General features: G+C 51.2%; 1 protein-coding gene across 1 annotated transcript in view; it reads left to right on the top strand.

The window, feature by feature from the left end:
- LOC144180091 (intraflagellar transport protein 140 homolog) overlaps positions 1-17,308 on the top strand; it is a 67,236-nt gene extending 49,928 nt beyond the window's left edge. Inside the window, exon 5 of the mRNA XM_077708500.1 lies at positions 16,032-17,308. Within this exon, the coding sequence (XP_077564626.1) occupies positions 16,032-16,857 (826 nt within the window). The 3' untranslated portion in view covers positions 16,858-17,308. The remainder of the gene's footprint in view (positions 1-16,031) is intronic.
- The last annotated feature ends 3,990 nt before the right edge of the window (positions 17,309-21,298 follow it).

Genomic DNA, 21,298 nt, shown 5'->3' on the forward strand with positions numbered 1-21,298 from the left:
CCACACCCCTATGCCTCCTTTGGCGTTGTAGACTGCTGACCTATCTTTCTGTATTTCCTCAACGAGCCCCTCATTTCCTTGCTATATTATTCTGCGAAAGCCTAGCGAGGGTCTCGGTTCTGGCAGCCTTGATGCCTAGGTAGCATAAGAGGGCTTCCCGCCAGTTACCCGCTCATGACAGGCTGTAGACGTTGGAGTCACGCCCAGGGGGTTGAAAAGAAGGTCCCCTTCTCCCCGTGTAGTCAGAGTGGCGCTGGCTACCACCCTCAAGTGTCAGATACACTTCTAGTAAATATAAATAGCCCAGAAAGTGAAGGAGAACACAGTCGCCCAGATAGCCGAATTGGTAAGGCATTCGACATGTAATCGAAAGGCGTGGGTTCGGTCCCCACTCTGGGCGCGTGTTTTTCTTTCTTTCTTTCTTCTGTATATTTAAAAAAATGTGTACTTCATTAACCGTAGTAAAAAAGAACAGAACCTAACCACACCCCTATGCCTCCTTTGGCGTTGTAGACTGCTGACCTATCTTTCTGTATTTCCTCAACGAGCCCCTCATTTCCTTGCTATATTATTCTGCGAAAGCCTAGCGAGGGTCTCGGTTCTGGCAGCCTTGATGCCTAGGTAGCATAAGAGGGCTTCCCGCCAGTTACCCGCTCATGACAGGCTGTAGACGTTGGAGTCACGCCCCGGGGGTTGAAAAGAAGGTCCCCTTCTCCCCGTGTAGTCAGAGTGGCGCTGGCTACCACCCCAGATACACTTCTAGTAAATATAAATAGCCCAGAAAGTGAAGGAGAACACAGTCGCCCAGATAGCCGAATTGGTAAGGCATTCGACATGTAATCGAAAGGCGTGGGTTCGGTCCCCACTCTGGGCGCGTGTTTTTCTTTCTTTCTTTCTTCTGTATATTTAAAAAAATGTGTACTTCATTAACCGTAGTAAAAAAGAACAGAACCTAACCACACCCCTATGCCTCCTTTGGCGTTGTAGACTGCTGACCTATCTTTCTGTATTTCCTCAACGAGCCCCTCATTTCCTTGCTATATTATTCTGCGAAAGCCTAGCGAGGGTCTCGGTTCTGGCAGCCTTGATGCCTAGGTAGCATAAGAGGGCTTCCCGCCAGTTACCCGCTCATGACAGGCTGTAGACGTTGGAGTCACGCCCCGGGGGTTAAAAAGAAGGTCCCCTTCTCCCCGTGTAGTCAGAGTGGCGCTGGCTACCACCCTCAAGTGTCAGATACACTTCTAGTAAATATAAATAGCCCAGAAAGTGAAGGAGAACACAGTCGCCCAGATAGCCGAATTGGTAAGGCATTCGACATGTAATCGAAAGGCGTGGGTTCGGTCCCCACTCTGGGCGCGTGTTTTTCTTTCTTTCTTTCTTCTGTATATTTAAAAAAATGTGTACTTCATTAACCGTAGTAAAAAAGAACAGAACCTAACCACACCCCTATGCCTCCTTTGGCGTTGTAGACTGCTGACCTATCTTTCTGTATTTCCTCAACGAGCCCCTCATTTCCTTGCTATATTATTCTGCGAAAGCCTAGCGAGGGTCTCGGTTCTGGCAGCCTTGATGCCTAGGTAGCATAAGAGGGCTTCCCGCCAGTTACCCGCTCATGACAGGCTGTAGACGTTGGAGTCACGCCCCGGGGGTTGAAAAGAAGGTCCCCTTCTCCCCGTGTAGTCAGAGTGGCGCTGGCTACCACCCTCAAGTGTCAGATACACTTCTAGTAAATATAAATAGCCCAGAAAGTGAAGGAGAACACAGTCGCCCAGATAGCCGAATTGGTAAGGCATTCGACATGTAATCGAAAGGCGTGGGTTCGGTCCCCACTCTGGGCGCGTGTTTTTCTTTCTTTCTTTCTTCTGTATATTTAAAAAAATGTGTACTTCATTAACCGTAGTAAAAAAGAACAGAACCTAACCACACCCCTATGCCTCCTTTGGCGTTGTAGACTGCTGACCTATCTTTCTGTATTTCCTCAACGAGCCCCTCATTTCCTTGCTATATATATATATATATATATATATATATATATATATATATATATATATATATATATATATATATTTATATATATATATATATATATATATATATATAGTGTAATATAATGTATAATGTAATATTGTAATATATATATATATATAATGTAACGTCACTAACGCTAAAAAAATAGTCTAACCTTCCCCTATGCCTTCTTTGGCGTTGTAGACTGCCGGCATTTCTTTCTGTATTTCCTAACGAGCCCCTCATTTCCAAACCCTATTATCGTGCGAAAGCTTAGCGAGGGCCTCGGTTCTGGCAGCCTTGATGCCAAGGTAGCATAAGAAGGTTTCCCGCCAGTTGACCGCTCATGACAGGCTGTAGACGTTCGCGTCACGCCCCGGGGGTTGAAAAAGAAGGTCCCCTTCTCCCCGTGTAGTCTGAGTGGCGCTGGCTACCACCCTCAAGCGTCAGATACAGTTGTAGTAAATATAAATACCCCAGAAAGTGAAGCAGAACACAGTCGCCCAGATAGCCGAATTGGTAAGGCATTCGAGATCTAATCGAAAGGCGTGGGTTCGGTCCCCACTCTGGGCGCGTGTTTTTCTTTCTTTCTTTCTCACGTAATTAATAAAAATTAATAATAATGTAACGTCACTAACGGTAAAAAAATAGTCTAACCTTCCCCTATGCCTTCTTTGGCGTTGTAGACTGCCGGCATTTCTTTCTGTATTTCCTAACGAGCCCCTCATTTCCAAACCCTATTATCGTGCGAAAGCTTAGCGAGGGCCTCGGTTCTGGCAGCCTTGATGCCAAGGTAGCATAAGAGGGTTTCCCGCCAGTTGACCGCTCATGACAGGCTGTAGACGTCTGAGTGGCGCTGGCTACCACCCTCAAGCGTCAGATACAGTTGTAGTAAATATAAATACCCCAGAAAGTGAAGCAGAACACAGTCGCCCAGATAGCCGAATTGGTAAGGCATTCGAGATCTAATCGAAAGGCGTGGGTTCGGTCCCCACTCTGGGTGCGTGTTTTTCTTTCTTTCTTTCTCACGTAATTAATAAAAATTAATAATAATGTAACGTCACTAACGGTAAAAAAATAGTCTAACCTTCCCCTATGCCTTCTTTGGCGTTGTAGACTGCCGGCATTTCTTTCTGCATTTCCTAACGAGCCCCTCATTTCCAAACCCTATTATCGTGCGAAAGCTTAGCGAGGGCCTCGGTTCTGGCAGCCTTGATGCCAAGGTAGCATAAGAGGGTTTCCCGCCAGTTGACCGCTCATGACAGGCTGTAGACGTTCGCGTCACGCCCCGGGGGTTGAAAAAGAAGGTCCCCTTCTCCCCGTGTAGTCTGAGTGGCGCTGGCTACCACCCTCAAGCGTCAGATACAGTTGTAGTAAATATAAATACCCCAGAAAGTGAAGCAGAACACAGTCGCCCAGATAGCCGAATTGGTAAGGCATTCGAGATCTAATCGAAAGGCGTGGGTTCGGTCCCCACTCTGGGCGCGTGTTTTTCTTTCTTTCTTTCTCACGTAATTAATAAAAATTAATAATAATGTAACGTCACTAACGGTGAAAAAATAGTCTAACCTTCCCCTATGCCTCCTTTGGCGTTGTAGACTGCCGGCATTTCTTTCTGTATATATATATATATATATATATATATATATATATATATATATATATATATATATATATATATACTGTAAAATTCCGAGCAAGCGCCCCCCCTCAGCAAGTCGGAATTACCGGCAAAGTGGAGGGGGGGCGCTATCCCGGAACGGCACCGAAATTCAAGATGGCGGCGACAATTGTTTTTACGAAAAAAAAACGCAGTGTGTGTAGTTTTAAGCTTTCATTAGGAAGATGAACTTCATTACACAAAAGATGTTACTGTTAGTTACTTTGGAAACCACTGCAAAACTTAGCAGCAAAAAAAAAAAAAAAAAAAAAGTTCACAGCACTCTGCTGCCCCAGTCTTCGGGTGCCACGGTTTGATCTTACTGCTGTTCGTCACTTTCGAAACCATCGAAAGACTCCTCAGAGTCTGTAGCAAAAAAAGTTCGGTGCACTCGTCTTCCAGTCCGCCCCGGTCTTATGGCACCACGGCTCCGACATCTGCCAGCTCGCCGTGCAGGTCGCCGTCCTCGGAGCCATCGAGTGCGTTTGCAATGCCGCACCCCTTGAAGCAGCGCGCGCTACTGTTTCCTCCGGTACAGCAGCCCACGCCTCGGCAACAAAATCAAGGACCTGCTGCCACGACGGCTTCTTAAAGTTGCCTTTTGGCGTCGTTTCGCCATCGCAGGGAGTTCGCGGAAGTCCGGAAGGTGCTTACTGCTTCCGCAGATTCCTCGGGCGTCCTCTGGCTCTCGTTCATAGCGCGGCGCATTGCAACGCCGAACCGCTGCTTCCACCTGCTTATGTAGTGGCTGGAAGCTACGAAGTTACCCAACTGCATGCTGTTTGCTATTTTCACAGCCTCTTCAGACAGCAGCCGGTTGCTAACGGCGCGTCCCGCGCTTCCTTCGCGCTCTAAGAAGAACAGCGCATCGTTCACGTACTCGCTGAACACTGGGACGCTGTTGCTTAGCTTCCGTCGAAGTTTTGCTGCAGGAGATTGTCGAAATTCTTCACCCATTCTCCCGTATGCGCTTTCGGTCGAGCTTGAACTGTCGAGAGGTCTGGTGCACGTTTTTCCCGTGCTCTCGGTGCCATCGGATCACCTCGATTTTCTTTGCAACTGTGTAGGAATGCATGACCTACCACCGCCAAAACAAAGTAACAAATGGCGCGTAGCCATGGAGGAAAGAAAAGGTTAGAAGAGGCCCTGACGTCACATTTGTGAAGCCGAGTCCCGCCATGACTTGAGCCCACTGAGCCCAGCACTCTATCCCATCATCATTTGCTATCTCCGGTTTGATTTGAACAACATGGCGTCGCCCTGCCCTCCCGCTTCGAAGCGAAAACAGCTTCGTCGCTGATTCCTCGGTGCGATGTCATGTTCTAAGCTGTTGATTTCGCCTTCAATTTGCCCATTCTAACCCTCATCCAAAGTTTCAATCGAAAAACGGCCTTCGTTTTTGAGATAGAAGGACGATTTTCTGGTAAAGTAGCGTTTGTCGTCGTCATAGCAACAGGCTCGCGGGATGGCGAACGCAGACGACTGGAGCATTGTTTGGGGTGGTACATCACTGCGGTCTGCGCGCTACGTCTCAGCAGCGATAAATTTCACTTCACTTCACAACGAAGAAACACGCAGTGAGCAAAGAACGAACTGTGGCTCTCGCCAACGCTGAGCGAAAGGGGATTTTCCCGGCAGGTCGCCGGCGGCGGCAGCGGCTCGCTTCGCCGATCTCGACGCGACGTAAGCGCCGCTGCGGCCGGGGTACGAGTTAGGCCGCCTCCGACGGTGGAGTTTTCAAACTGGCCTAATCTAAAAACGTTTGTCGTAGCAACTGCGCTGGTTTGCAAGCGTAGCGAGGCAGCCACATACCAAGCACCTTAAAAATTTGTCCGTTCTATTCGCCCAAACTTGGCCACCGCAGTTGTAAACAAGTAAGCAACATTGTCCATGGGCTCAAGAGAAATGACATCACTTCCTCCACACTTTTCGCAATGCATTGGGATGCTAGGGGCCTCTCCTGAGTATTCTTTCCTCCATGCGCGTAGCGTTCGGTTGAAGCAGGATTGGATTGGATTGGATTCTTAGACTGGCTCCGGCAAGCCAGTGTTGCCTGCACGCGGTGCGTGATAACTGCGCGGAGGGAAAGGGGAGGGGGGGGCGCTTTCCCGGAACGGCGCGCAAATTTGAAATTAGCACTGAAGTGGTGGGGGGGCGCTTGCACGGGTGGGGGCGCTTGCTCGGAATTTTACGGTATATATATATATATATATATATATATATATATATATATATATATATATATATATATATATATATATATATATATATTTATTTATTTATTTATTTATTTATTTATTTATTTATTTATACAGTCCAGCCCACATACAGAAACACACCCGTATCACAAACACAAAAACCACAAGTAGAATACGGAAAGTCAGCGCATTGTCAGAACGAAGGTCAGCTCATGACACAGTGGAAACCCACGAAAGCACAACATCAGAACACCCACAACTTTTAACCCAGGTCAGTTTCGCCGGCATGCCGCCTTGAACCAACGCAGCAGTCTCTCCTTGGTCGCCTGCAGCGCTGCCACGCTGCATTCGGCGGTGGAAACTGCGGCGGCGAATCCCAGCGCTTCTTTCAGTGTCACGCCAGCTCGGTGCTTCGGTTGTAACGCGTCGCACAGGAGCACGATGTGCTCGATCGTCCCGTCGTCCTCACCACACACTCTGCACCTCGCGGCCTGAACATCAGAGGAAGACTCGTAGTGGCGCCGATACGTCAGTGTCCGCAGCGCTCCTGCTCGGGCCTCGAAGAGCAACGCGCTCTCAGAACCGTTGTTGAACATTCCCTCCTTACGAATCGCCGCCTTGTAGGTGCAGTACAAATAGAGGATGCTCTTTTCTTCCATTGCCGATCTCCTGTGGGTGGTCTCTGCTTCCCCTACCCGTGTATGAACTTCTTTGGCGTGTTAGTGTTCAGAGGGCACCTGGGTAGTATGAGCAAAAAAAAAAAAACGAATTTCCGGCGAAGCACGTGGAGGCGAGTGCACCACTTCGTCCGGATGCCAGTGAAATGAATGTACCTGGATACATTCCGAGCCCATCTGGTGTCCGTCATGCGGCGAAGTCTCCCCTTGTAAGCGATTTTGTTTTGGGCCTCGCGGGCCTCGAATGAGGACCAGCCCATATCGCCTTGAATGGCGGCTTTTGCCACGAGGCCGTGGCAACCCAACGCCACACGTCCCACTTCGCTCTGGCAGCGCTCCAGCCATGCTCTAGTTGAGTGCGGAAAGCAGACGATGGCGTTGGCAAACGTTAGGCACGGTACATGCACGGCCTTCCAGAGCTCGCGTGCCATCATGTACCGACTACATCCCCATAACGATCGCCTGCGTAAGATGCGGCATGCTCGCTGCGCTGACTGTTTTAGATGCGCTGCATGTTCCGAGTACCGATCTTGTCCCGCACTGAGAGTAACACCGAGGTATCAATACGTCACCTCTTGCGGCACTTTGTCGCCACTGGGGAGCGTGATGCGTGCGTCATCATCGGGGCGAGAGAAACGGAGAACAGCCGACTTCTTCGCGTTGAAACAGAGGCCTATAGTTCACCGAGCTGAGTCGCCAACGCAGTGACAAGCCCCTGTAGCGAAGCGGCGTCTTCACTCAGGAGAACCATGTCGTCGGCAAACACCAGTTCTGGTAGTGTCCACGTCTCTGGTAATCCTGCCGCAGTGAAACACAATGTGAAGCCTAGTCCTGAAGCGAGAAGAGCGTGTTCTATCTTCGCGGCATACAGCATAAACAGGATTGGTGATAGAGGGCACCCCTGCTTTAGACCCCTGCGGACAGGCACAGAGTCCGATACCCTTCCCCCAAAGGAGGCCACAACGGTGTTGTTTCTGTATAATCTTCGAGACAGCTGAATCCATACAGGTGGCATGACGATCTCAGCCATGTGTCGCAGCAGCCCGTCATGTGGTACATTGTCGTAGGCTTTTGACACATCCAAAAAGCATGTCACAAGGCCACGATCCCGCTGACGTGCAATGTCCACACACTGAGACAAAACATAGATGTCTTCAAGTTGTCTGTTGGGGCGAAAACCGTTTTGGAGCTCGGTAAGGTGCCCACTGGCCTCAGCCCATGCCGACACCCAACCTTTGACTACTTTTGCGAACACTCTGTAAAGAACACTAGTCACCGTGAGGGGTCTGTGATCCTTTAGTAGGCTGGGGTTGCCGCCGTTCTTGAGCAGCAGACAAACTCTTCCTCTGAGCCAGTCTTCTGGGATGCACCGTTGATGATGCCTGTGAAGATCATGGCGAGGTATTCCCGGGCTCTGCTTCCCAGGTGCTTGACTAGCCCCGCCGGGATGCCATCGAGACCTTGCGCAGTGTGTGCTCCGAGTCGGGCAATGATCCGGTCGAGAGCCCGGTGGGTCACTTCCCACTCGCATTGGTCGGTGTCGCTACTGGCATCAACGACAGGTTGCCCTCCCCCCGGGTCCTCCGCTAGCGCAGACTGTGAGGAACTGTAGATGCATCGGATATGCGCCGTGAGGTGCCGCTCGATGTCAGTGATAACCTCACCTGTAGCCTCCTTCCGAAGTATAGGTTCTGAAGCCTTACGGTCCAGAGACCCCACATACCTCCAAAACCTACGCCCACCTTCCCGGCCAGCCATCGTAAGGTCCTGCAGCTGTTGGTGGGCATGGTGTGCAATTTTTTCGCTGTACCACCTGCTGCATATGTCGCTTTTGCACGAGGTAGTTTTCCCAGGCTTGCTGGCAATCCTCAGCGCTGCCAGTCTTTACAGCTTGACGATGGAGGCGGTTAGCCTTCCGTCGCGCGTCGAGAGCTTCCTTTACCTCTTTGTCCAACCAGCGTTTCCGTGGATAGCCGCGACGTGAGGTGGTGGAGCAGCGTCTTGAGGTTGCGTCAAAGTTCAGACTTTCCCTCGCAGAGCGCAGATACATAATTAAGTCGCCCGTCTCGGCGGCGCTTTTTTATGTAGCACACGTAGCGAAACCGCCGCGCCATTTCACCCGTCAGCTCGCCACGAAGTTCGGGTCGTTCTTTTGGGCTGGCAAGACGGAAACATTGTCGCGTGCGCTGTTGCGACTGCCCAAGTCAATGGGTGGTTTCAGTCTGCCTTGCTTGCAAACCATGTGTAGCGTGCTGGCCGTACGCGCAGTGTTCGACCTTGTGGACTCAACTGAGTACCCAGGGAGGGCGCTTCTGCAGTACTTTCTGGGAACTTACCGCTCAATGTTTTATGACGAACGCATTGCCGGTCCTTCTGCTGAGCAGTCACCGCCATTTTATGCCTATGTAGTCAAAACACTGAGGAACGTCCAGTCTACCTTGCCAAGCCTAAATTTCAGAGAAAGTACAGCGAGCGAATTGTGCGAAAAATTGGCAATAAACCAATTAGATAATCAGCAGACAGCAAGATCACGCGGTGTCCGTTGGCATCAGCTGACTTCGACGGAGCTTCCTTCTGATGTTAGGGATTTCGGATGGTTGCGTGGATGGCAAGTTCTTCCAACGTGTGACCGTCTGGCGAGATTCGGCATCGTGCGTTCCTCACGGTGTCCGCACTGCGGGCATGGAACATGCCTTGTTTCAGTGTCGTGTAGCGGTAACGTTTCGGACTTTGCTAAGCAGGTTGTTTGGTGTTACGCTTAGAATGAGAACACGTTCAAATGACACGTTGGTGAACTTCCTCATGTGTGATGGGGCTTTTGTATTGTGGCGAAATCGTGGTGCCGCATGTCTTCGCGCCCGACCGCAACGGGCGATGTTTCCATTGTTGTGGCGTGTGCGGTCAATCCTTATGAGTCACTTGGAAAATGAATTGGCAGTTCTAGGCGAAGAAGTCTTCCTATTACGCTGGTCCACGTGTTTCATAGTGGCCAGGAACAACATCTTGAGCATCACTATTGTGCCGTATTGACTTTCAACGAGTTTATGAACTCTTTCTGTGAACGCATGTGAACGTTTTATGGATTGATTTCTGAGTAGCTTGTTTTACCACCATAGACATTTGTCGTGCAAAGTGTTGACTGCCCGGAGTATTTGGAAACTGATTGAATTTTGTTTTTCTGTTTTTCGGGCAGCGCTGTTACCACTAGTCGCTGCGTGCTGATATGTGGTTTTATAATAAATTCTCTTCTCACCATAATTTTATCATGTATGGATGGAGTTATGCCTGATAAAAAGAAATGCAAAATCACAATGAGTGTGCGTTGAGGCCGCCGCCGAGACACCGGCGTCATCTCACTCCCGCGGTTAAACCCGCATAGCCATGGAGGCGTAGCGGTGCTAAGGTCCCTACCTTAAGCGGTGCGCGGCTCTAACGCCGCGCGTCGGCACCACGTAAAAGTAGTGGTGGCTTAGCTCGGCTATGCCAGGATTATACGTAGCGTGAGCTAAGGTTCAGCTGGTTATTCTTAGGTCTCCTGGTTGTCTAGGAATAACTGATTATCATGCTTACTGCTCCTAAAATGATTTCCAATCAAGTCCAATCGCGGCGGCGGCTCCGGCGCACCAGCTGTGCGCCGTGAGACGTCACTGCTCCTCGCGCTTGCGTTGCACGGCTCTCCAGGAGCCACGCGAAACTGCTCAACCTCGGCCACTGTAGCTCACGCTACAAAAAGAAAATCGGCATGATTCGCATCACCAAGCACAAGCAGACAGGATATTTAGCTGCTGAAATTACTCACGCTGAAATGACCGATGGAAAGGAGTTCGGTTTTACACATGTCCACGAAATGGAGATCTGAGAAATTCCCTGGAGCTCTCCAGTCGTTGTACGACCCTAGAAGGCGAACTCCTTTGACAGAAAGAGAGACCGAGGGGAAGATCGATATTGACTGGAATGGGCGAGCAAAGCAAAACTTTACAGATTTACTGCATGGCGAGATGAACAGCGACGATTACAGGAGCAGCACCCTGGCGTGCTCACACGACTCGAGCGGAGTAACGTGCCGACGTACTGAAGGGCGCTCAAGGGGAACGAATATTTTTAACCAAAAGCGCCAACTGTCTTCCAGGATTTCAGTGCATTGCGCATAGTACTAAAAAAATTAGCAGTGACTTAGCTCGGCTATGCCAGGATATAGCCGGTATTCAATAGCGTGGAATGCATGCAGGCAACCGTGCGAGTGCGCTGCCATATCTGTGGCCAAGCGTCTGTTGCCAAGGCGACGTTGTGCGCCCGGCCCCCAGATCAGGCACCCCTCTTCTCCATGCCTTCATGGCGGCCAGGCAGGCCGCAGGCCGCGAGTGACCTTGGGTTCCCGTGCAAGGCGTGTGCGAGTGATTCGATAGTCGGTTGGGCCGCGATAGCGTTGGTTACGCGAAAAGTCACCATTCCGCTCATGAGTGTGACAACTTCATCTGCAATTCAACCCCAGCCTCCGCGCGCACCTACGAGCGAGTGCGAGTCGGTCGTGGCACAAAGGTTGCAACGTGAGCGCAGTGGTCCGTTTGGCAGCAGGAACTGCATCATTACCAAATTGTTGCCCTATAAACGCAAAGTAATACCGGTAATACCTCGACGCCAAGTGCTGTTGAGTGCAGCACAGTACGATCTACCTATCGCCAGACGCGTATGAAGTAGCCGCCGCAGATCGGCTGATAGCCAGCCGCCGCGCTCTAACGTCAGACGTGAGTTGTTTTGCTGGGTGTGAAACATTTAGCGCACGAGAAGCCAGCGCTAAATCGGTGTACGCATGAACCATTTCTCCAAAGAAATTATTCGGTTTTTGTACTCAACCACGTATTAGATGGCACCTACCAGACATAAAGTCAATACAGTCGTGGATGCGGTGCGCGTGCACTCGTGTCGACATCCGCGGCAGCAGCCAAATGCAGCGTCGTACTTATGCTGCCGTTCGCAGCCGCGGTTTCATCCTCCGTGGATTCGAAGTGCTCGAGGGTGGGTAGAGCGCCACCATTTAATGTGAGTGCGAATATTATTATATCTGTTGACGCCACTACCGATAATCGGGCTGAAACGCAGCAGACGATGTGCGCTGGTATTTTTGTTTCTTCGAGATGCGGGCGCAAAGCGCATGCGCTGGCACGGTGGCCACCGACATGGCGGTTTTCAGTGTTGCCAGGCGGATAAATCGCCCGCTAAACTTTTCATTGAATACCGCCTATACGTAGCGTGAGCTAAGGTTCAACCATCTAATCTAATTCAATCCAGTCCGGTCCAGTCCAGTCACTACTCCCCGCGCACACGCAGCACGGCTCTCCAGGAGCCACGGGAAACGGCTATCAAGCGGCTCCGGCGCAGCGTCAGACTTGGCTACTGCGCAACGGAGGCGCACAGCTGGGCACGCGCCGGCGCCAGTGCGTCTGCCGCGGCTATGACATTACTCCTCTGGAATGCGCAGACCGGCGAATGAGCAGACCCAATTCTCTACACACGTGTACTCCAATTTCAATCCAATCCAATTCAATCAAATCCAATCCAATCCAATGCTCCTCGCGCTTGTGCAGCACGGTCCTTCAAGGTCCACGCGAAACTGCTCAACCTCGGCTAGTGTAACTTACGCTACAAAAGTTCAAACACAGAACACACACGAGCACCGCGCAATGCGCTCCACAGGGCCCTTGTATGCCGTTGCCGGAAAGAGGGAGGGAAAGTGGCGGTTTCTTGCAGCGTAGGTGGCGATGAGTCCGCCGCCGCCGCCGACAGCGGCTTACGGAGGCACACGAAGCAAGTGGTCCTCTGTAGGCACTCTTGTCGCTCATTGCTGAATGCCGCCGACAGCGGCCATTGGCCGAACCGCGTCACGTGGCATTTGTTTACACCGGAAGACCCATGGGCGCTGACATGTTGGTGTCCCTGTGTTGTCGCGTGCGCGTGTTCTTCGATAAATCATAATTTTCTCGGCGCATCGCGGCTTTATGAGACGTTGAGAGTGATTTTTTAAGTCCCGCAGACAGAGTAGCGATGCCGTGCGGCTCTGTACTGGGCTGTTTCAATCGACCGCAAAGTGGAAAACGCCTGCTTCGCTTCTCGCTGCGAAAGAACGACAGTGCCCTAGCGTAACCTACCGCCACTAGAAAAGCGTAGCTTATTTAGTGGCTCAAGCTTATTTAGTGGCTCTAGCATAACCTAGAGCCACTAAATAAGCAACGCTAGCGTAACCGAGTCTGACCCTGTCGCACCGGCGCCCTGTCTCGAAATCCTCTAAAAGTAAACATGGCTGCCAGGCAGCGGCCGGACCAATTCCGCCCGTCAAGGTCGGCCTCAATTGGGCGCATAAAGCTGGCCACCCTGGCGATAGGCACCAAATGGCTGCCGGCGTGCATCAGTTTCGTTACTCTTAAGTGTTCCAGCATGCAATGTAAAATGCGGGAAAGCATCTTGGCGCGCGGCCTTGCTGCGCGCTATCGCAGCACGCGCATACACAGCCGATTCGTAACAGCACTCAGTGAATTGACTGGTCGCTTAGGAAATCCCACCAAGCATAAGAAGACAAGGGTTGGTCAGGTAGTTCACATGCGAGTTGAAAAGTAGTTTTCCATCCAGCATTATAGCCAAATCACGGATAGCGAGTTTTACGGGTTCAGCATGCAGAGAATAGAAGTATGGCGAGTATTTGAAATAACGCAAGACTTCCCCCGCTCAATTTTCACCATGCCAACCTGCGCAGCCTACCACCCTTTTATGAGGCTGTCCCTTGCCCTCGCTCGTCGAAGGCATCTTACTGTCTGTTTTTCTTAACAATACAGCGCAACAGAAACAAAAACTTAAAGCTGAGGCACACGGGACGCAGCGCTCGTCCTGTGTGCCTCAGCTTAAGTCTTTGTTTCTGTTGCGCTGTACTGTAAAGATGAATCACCAACTCTCCCAATACTACACTCTGCTTACTGTCTGTGTATAACACACCAACCTAAACAACTTGACCGTGGAGGATAACAGTCCGGGCCGTGAGACGACCACGTTTAAACCGCGCGCCGCCACAACTGCCGTGTAACATGTGAGAGCATGAAGCTTGGCTGCGTGTGCTGCACCCCCTCCCTTTATCTTCAACCCCAACCCCGCCCGTGCACGCATAACGGGGCGACCGGCGATGTGCGCGTGCTTAGACTTGGAAGACACTGACCGAAACGTCGCCCCGGAAGCACTTCAAGCTGGGCGGAAAAAACTCTGGCCAGAACGTCACTCCAGGAGCCGTTGAAGGGAAATCAAAACAAGCTAGCTTTTGGGTGCGAAAAATGTCCGTTCTACGCCGATTTGTCCATACAGACGAAATGTTGAAACCAAGGCGTATGCAGCTCGGCTGTAAAAACACCTACGACGTGCTGTTATTACAAAAAAAAATTCTTGTTTGCAGGCACAGCAAATGCATCTTCGATGTCGTGACCGAGGGTAAAAAGAAAAATGCTCGTTCACTGAAACTATCCAAAATTATTGTGCATCCATCCACTATAGCTAAACCCCAGTTAGAGTTTTTGTTTGATTTTCTCCGCTGTTGATGAGTCAATCGTAAACACATTGTCTCTGTCTCCGCCTGTCAATGAGAGAGAGAGAGAGAAGGCTCTTTATTGAAAAAGCAGAGAGTTTTGCCGGCGTTTGCGATCGCCTACATGCTTCTCTGCTAGGGGTCGGGGATGTAGGGAGAACAGGCCCTAGAGAGAGGTGGGCAGAACATGTCAATGATTACCCTACGAAATAAATGCCTGATTGGTCCTTTTTTGTATTCGTCGCATCATACCAGTGATGAACTTATTTCCCAGCTTTTTTTATGCTTTTATCGCAATGGGAGAATACCCGCGATTGTGTTGTGGCACCACCATCACGTCACGCACCTTATCATCATCATCATGCTTATTTTGACGCTGCCGTGTCATCACCTGTCAAGTGCAGCCCCGCACCACGAGTTCGGATGCAGACCAGTCAGGCCGCGCTCACAGTCGGGGGCAGGGCACGGCCACGGCCGACTCGCCCGTTAGGCATACAGGCTATGGGACACCTCAGTACATGCAGGCCCGCAGCGCAATCCCATCTGCGGGAGAGAGGGCTTTGTTAACTGCACAACGGTTTAGGCCGACACAAATCCGTCCGGCGGAGACAGAAAACCTCGAGCGCACGTGAGCGCGTGCCTCGCGGCGACCGTCCGAGGCGTCGTCCAGGCTTGCGCGTGAGCTTACGCGCGCTTCTGCCTTCGTCGTCGTCGTCGCATAGCGACCGGCGCGCCACGGGTCCGCCGCGCCGAGGGCGCTGACGACGAATCTGTCAAGCCATCCCTTCACAATCCACACCTGGAGAGAGTCATCGGACCAGCTGATGAAGTGGAGGTCTACCGGGGCGAGGGCGTGCTACAAGAGGATTTGCCTTTTGTGGCTGTGCCGTCGGAAGCGAAAGACGATTGCTAGTGAATAAAACACTGTACATAGTACTTTAATAATATTTGATTTATTGCCGTCCGAAATGGTTTTGCACTGCTGTGGTCCGGCTGCCCCCTCTCTCCTGGGATCCGCTGTCAGTTGGAGGAGAAGCTATAGGTCGAGGGCATCGGCATATTCCCGTGGTAGCACTGTGGCAACCGTCGGAACTGAAAATAGACTTTGCGCATCGAAGCTGCATCGGAGATTTGGGTTGGGGGATTAAGTTAGAGGAGCACCCGAGGTTGTTCAGCGTGAGCCACAGTCTTGACCACAGACGCGCTTTTTTTGTTGTTGTTTTTAACATTTGCCACGACCGGAAAACAGGCATGCAGTGTCGTTCGCAGCAGCACAACGGCTTAGCCACTGAACCGTGCGGCACATGAGCGTGATGTCGCTTCAAAAGACGTTGGAGGCGAAATAAAGTTTGCTTGCAGTCGGAATATCGCCACGTAAGAATAACCATCATGCCAATATTAAAACAATCAAACTAAATAATATAGAAGACAAATGGGCCACTGGAGTTCCCCACGATGCTGGGGACTGCATCTGGACCCTCGTGTTAGCAGCAGAAATCCCTCCCCCTTTAATTCGCGCGCTGATGGAGGAAGAACAACAAATTAGCCAAAGACTGCTTACAAAAGCCTGGTCAAGGTGCGTTAGCACCACTGCGCTCCTCCACTGCGCAGTTTCGGCTGCTGATCGAGGTCACGTGGCTTTTGGTACCATTCGTGTTGACGCTGCCGACGACGGCGGTCATTTTCCGCGTTTGATGGAACGTTTTTAGGCTTTCGCCTTGAATCTTTTGAGTCAATTCCTAATCCCTGCAGTACGGCCGTAATGTTGGCTATCAGCAAATCTAATCAATTTTGCTTTGTTTATCATGTTGTAAGTGTATTTTAGAGCTTTGAAATTATGTAGCAGTGTGGGTCTCTGGCTATACGAGTGACCTGTCGTGTCCCTTGGAGTCCATTTCTTGACGTTGCTCTCCGTTTCACTCCAACAGACTTACCGAGGGCATCGAAGACAAAGCCAAGCTGCGCAAAGTCCTGGAGAAGATTGCCGAGTGCTGCCTCAAGCAGGACAACTACCACTTGGCTGCGAAGAAGTTCACCCAAGCTGGAGACAAAGTGCGCGCCATGCGGGCACTGCTCAAGTCTGGGGACACGCGCAAGATCATCTTCTTCGCCAACGTGTCGCGGCAGCGCGACATCTACATCCTCGCCGCCAACTACCTGCAGTCGCTGGACTGGCAGCGGGACGGCGACGCGGCCAAGAACGTCGTCTCCTTCTACACCAAGGCCAGGGCGTTCGACCTCCTGGCCGGCTTCTACGAGTCGTGCGCCAGAGCCGAGGTCGAGGAGCGTCGCGACTACGAGAAGGCGCTGGCCGCCCTGGGCGAGGCCCACGAGTGCCTGCAGCTTTGCGGGGAGGCCGCGCCAAAGGCAGCGGTGACCAGGGTGCGGGAGCACATGGACGCCGTGCGCAAGTTCCTCGCCATCCAGGAGCTGTACGCGGACAGTCCACTTGAAGCGGTGGCTCAGTGCGAAGCCATGGCCCGCCTGGACCTGGAGCCGGCCGTGCGCAAGGGGGACTTGCTGGCCTTCCTCGTCCAGCATTACGTCGGCGAGAGGGACTACGCCGCGGCGAGGCGCTGCCTGCGGGAGATGCCTGAGGTGGCCGAGTTTGTGGACGCCGAGGTGCTCAGGCTCGTTGGCTGGAGCTCGGACGACCGGCGCAAGCTTCAGTCGCTGCTCGCGAGGCGCACCGCTGACGGGGACAGAGACAGCTCGGACGGGGAGGTGCAGGAGGAACTGTCCGACGCCCCTTAAATCACGCGGAAAAGCTGCTGCGCAATGTCACTCCGACTGTCTGCAGAAAACCAGACCGCGCGGTTAATACGGTGTAAGCTGTGGTTGTTCATCGTAACTCGATAGCAGTAAATTGCTTCGTGTTGGCCAAGTGACGTCATAGTCCGGCTTCATCTCACTCACAGTCTGCACGCCCGTATCGCACGCAGTAACGGGATTTGTTGGTTTCGTGTCGTGTTTCCCGTATAGCTCAAAGCGCGCTCAAAGCGCATCCTGCTGAGCGAGTTAGCTGCAGTGCCAGACGGCACAGATGGCGAAAAGGGAGGCCGTCGCTGCACGGAGCCGCTGCTGGACCGCGTGATGGAGCAGCCCGAACAGGTGAGAAATTCTAAAGTGTCTGAAATCGAGGCTTCGACGGCCGCCCGTCTGGTCCGGAATGACCATTTAAAACAAAATAAAGAATACGCCGACAAGAGAAAACAAAACAATGACCTTTCGGCCCCCGAACGGGAGCCCTGTTCACACTAAAAGCTAAGAAAGAAATCTAAGTTTAAATAGGCGTGACCTAAACACGTGACCTAAACACCTTGCGTAGGCGGGGGGAAGATTGCAGTCTGTGAGGTTCAGAGTAATTTTTATCGCCTGTATCAAAATTGATTCCAGATACAGCCCAGAGGCGAAGTCCTCGGTGGCGGCAACACGTGCCTTACCCCATTCTATCTCATGGTTAGAAGATTGTGCATGTTCTGCGAGGGCATTAGCAGACACTTTTCCCCTTTTTACATCATTACAATGCTCTTTTAACAGTATTTCGAAATTCTCAGATTCCACAATGTATGCTCTATCGCAGTTCGCGCATGGCACTTCATACACAACACCGGGAAATCGTTTTTTCAGTAATCTTTTTTTTTACCGTCACACGAGTGTTCCGTAACTTCTGGGTAGGAGCGTGGACCACGTGCACGTCGTACGTGCGCAGAACACGGGCCAAAGTCTCACTCACTCCAGGCACGTACTGTATGCTGCTTCTTTTTGAATATTTTTGAGAGGCTTTTGAACATCTCCAAACCTTGGAGAGGTCGAAAAGTAAGTTCGTAAATAGGGAAGCCATATGTAATGCGGCCGTGAGCCATGCTCTCACTAGCATTTGGCTGAGGCTTGTTGGGCACTGCCGTATTTGTTGGGGATTCGTGGGGTGAGATGCTTCGTGGCACGCCAAGTTGTACGGAGATGCCTAATCCGAGTGCATATGCTGTGACCGCTTCCAAGTTGCAAACCAAGCAGGCATACAGAGCCATTTTTAGACGTGATGTCAGTATCACTGATGCCGAGAGAGAGAGATGGTCCGGAACGGATCCATGTCTCGTCTGCCGTTGAAGGCTGCAGGTTAAAGGTAGATAAGCACTTAGCCAAGCTAAGGACTGCGGCTTGTAACTAAGGTTGCATGTCTTGGATTTAGTACTCTTCCACTTCCACCCATGCGGCAATAGAGTTTTAGCGCTACGGAAGCGGGTGGCGGGGCCCGGCTGGGCAGGTGCACATTCGTTCCGGTAGAGTGGATTAGTTCCACGGGCCGGCCTTCGCCATGCCCGCGCATTCACTCCACTGAGGGGCAACCTCCTCGCCCTCCCTGTGCGCGCCTGCGCAGTCGGGTCCCGGTAATCCGCCGCAGTAGCGTGAGCCTCCGGTAGCCGCTATGCTAAAACTCTCTGATGTCGTCAGCGTACACGGCGGCGGCGGCGGCAGTGTTGGTGGTGATGACTTTTATTAACGGAAGGACCTAGCCTTGCTTGGAATGCTGGAAATTGCTCCCCCGATCAACACCCTCTTGCCGCTATGCACGGGGGATCACCAGGGGTCACTTGATCAGCACCTTTCTGCCGCTATGCGTGGGAAATCACCAGGAGCCACTGAGGCGTGTGTCCCTTAAAACCTGATGATCAGGAGCAAAATGTCTCTCCTAGTGATCCAATGGCCTAAACGAAAAATGATATCATCCAAAGAGGCATGCGGAACGGTTCTCGAACTCGGTTCATGACAAGGTTAAGAGTATAGGCCCAAGGATGGATCCCTGAGGGGCTCCATTCTTGGACCTATCCACTATCGAGGTAATATGTTGTTGAGTCCTTTCGTGAACAGTGCCGCCCTACGCGTGTAGGGATAAATGGTTCATTGCGCAGTTGCAATTAACTGAGTTCAATGGCCTGTTACAAGTTTTTACCGCGTAGATCAGAAGTCGAGTAACCTCAATGAGTACTTATGGTTGAAATCCTCTCCTATGATGATAGGTCCGGAAAAATTAAGGGACAGAATATCTGGCAACCAATCGCAAGTGTCACGGTTACGAGAGCTGCTTTGTGGACGATAGTAGACAGAGATAAGGAAGAGTGGTTTTACTCCAGGAGGAATAATGCGAACGACAACCACTTCGCGGTTAGTGTTGCCCCCACCGTCCCAGTGGTGTTGCACTGCTTGGCAGGACTTATGTACAAGGACTGCTGTTTGTCCACAGGCAGTAGGACCATTAGAATGGTCTTAAAATTGATCACTCCTCTAAAGAAGTGTGAAATTTTAGGATCAAAGACTCATATATGTGCTACTCGGGGTCCTTGTAAAATACCAGATTAATCTGGTATTTTACAAGGACCCCGATTCTCATGTAGTAGAACAAGGGGTTGTAGATTTGAAATTTTATGTTTAGGGAGGGTACCAGTTTGAACAAAACTGCGGCAGTTACATTGCACAGTGAGCCGTTTTGGAATACCACTTCCATCTCATATTCTCTTTTCTCACGCGACGCGCCAACCTGGCGTGAAATACACACTCGCTTCCCGCATGCAGCTGGATTATGCTATAGAATCAATAACAAAATTCTTGAATGACAAATGATGGCTAGTTTAATTATAAAGCCCAGGATTCGTGAACTATCCATTTATTTGAAAAAAAATGTATTTGCACAAGCCTGTGACGTGGCGCCTGATAGCTTGTTTCAATGATCAGATGTCATGCAATGTATACCTCAATTGATTTTTCGTTATTTCGTATAGGTGGTATTCGTTGTAAAGTTCAGCCGTCAATTTCTTCGCTTGACAACACTGGAAACGGCCACAGACATGGCTGATGCACCATGGACATGGCGCAGCTTGGGCCACTGCGCCTGCGCACCGAAGAATAAAAAATGCTCGCCAATCCACCCTGTGAATGTGCTTGTGAAGCAAAGCCGTAAGCGGCATCTACAACGATTACACATGCGACATCTGTTAAATTCACTCACGTGGCCTTACAAATAGTGCAACCAGAGACAAGTGAAATGCACTTAACCACACCCTTTATTATTTCAAAGAGATATTCTTTTCTAATGTCAGATCAATGCATGATTAACGAACGGTGTTTCAGTTGTATTTGGGAATCACATGAGTGGAAACTCTTTTTTTTATAAAATTAAAGGAAGCTCAAACCCGGTGTTAGACGATCTCACTTTCCGTCTCTGCCGCCGCCGACAGAGGCGACAAAATCTGAGAGAGATGGAAAAGGGGGAAAGGAAGGAAATGCTTTTATTCAGATTTCTGAACGGCCCAAAGGGCGGGCCAGGGGAGTGGTTCCTTCTTCCCTGGAGCCCACATGCATCCCCCGCCGCCTGTGCTGTGTCCACCAGCTGAAGCTGGGTAGGCAGGGAGAGCTGGACAGCAACATCTCCCATTGCTGTTGTTGGGTGGTTGACAGAAAGAGAGGAGTGCTCAGGGCTAAAGTCGCACACCCTGATTATGTGGTGGAGTGTTTCTACTTCTGAGAAAAATTTACATTCAGTGTCGTAGCCATTCGGGTGCATTGAGTGAAACGCGTCCGAATTGGTATGAACCGTAGGGTAGTTCCGTGGAAAGTTCAGGGTGCGGTGAAAGTAGGGTCTGTCTCTGAAGGCGATAATGCTGGGTTATGTCCCCGAACGTGACAAGCGGGTGACTGTCCTCGTGCAGCTACATAGCATGGGTGGTTGGTGCAGTTGGGGTTGGCGCAGGCCTGTTGGTGGGCGTATTGGTTGTCCTCCATGGAAGCGTGAGCAGGCGTCGAGATGAGCTGAATGGAACCGGTTGGGCAGTGGTTTTTAGCACACGCAGTGCAGCTTGGGACACCCACCCCGACTGGTAATTCTGCTAAGCTTAGCTTGTTGGGAATCGGTGACTACCTTCCGAACCCATGGCTGAGCGAGAGCCAAGGCGATGGCTGCCTCTTCTGGTGCCGTCATGTCTTGGATCTTGAGTGAGGCATACGTAAGGAGGTTGGTTCTGGTGGTAGCCACGATGATGGCATACTGCTGCCTTCGACGTTCGGAGGCGTCTGTGTAAATAACTGCACGATCCATGCCGATCGAGGGTGGCGCTGAGTGCTTGAGCCCGTGCTTTTCGGTGACCCTCGTGGTGTGAGAAGTTCATATGTCTAGTTAAAGGGAGAGCATCTTAGTTCT

This window comes from Haemaphysalis longicornis, unplaced genomic scaffold (assembly GCF_048455015.1).
Source record: "Haemaphysalis longicornis isolate Haplotype H1 unplaced genomic scaffold, Haemaphysalis longicornis Haplotype H1 scaffold_1, whole genome shotgun sequence".
Lineage (NCBI taxonomy): Eukaryota > Metazoa > Arthropoda > Arachnida > Ixodida > Ixodidae > Haemaphysalis > Haemaphysalis longicornis.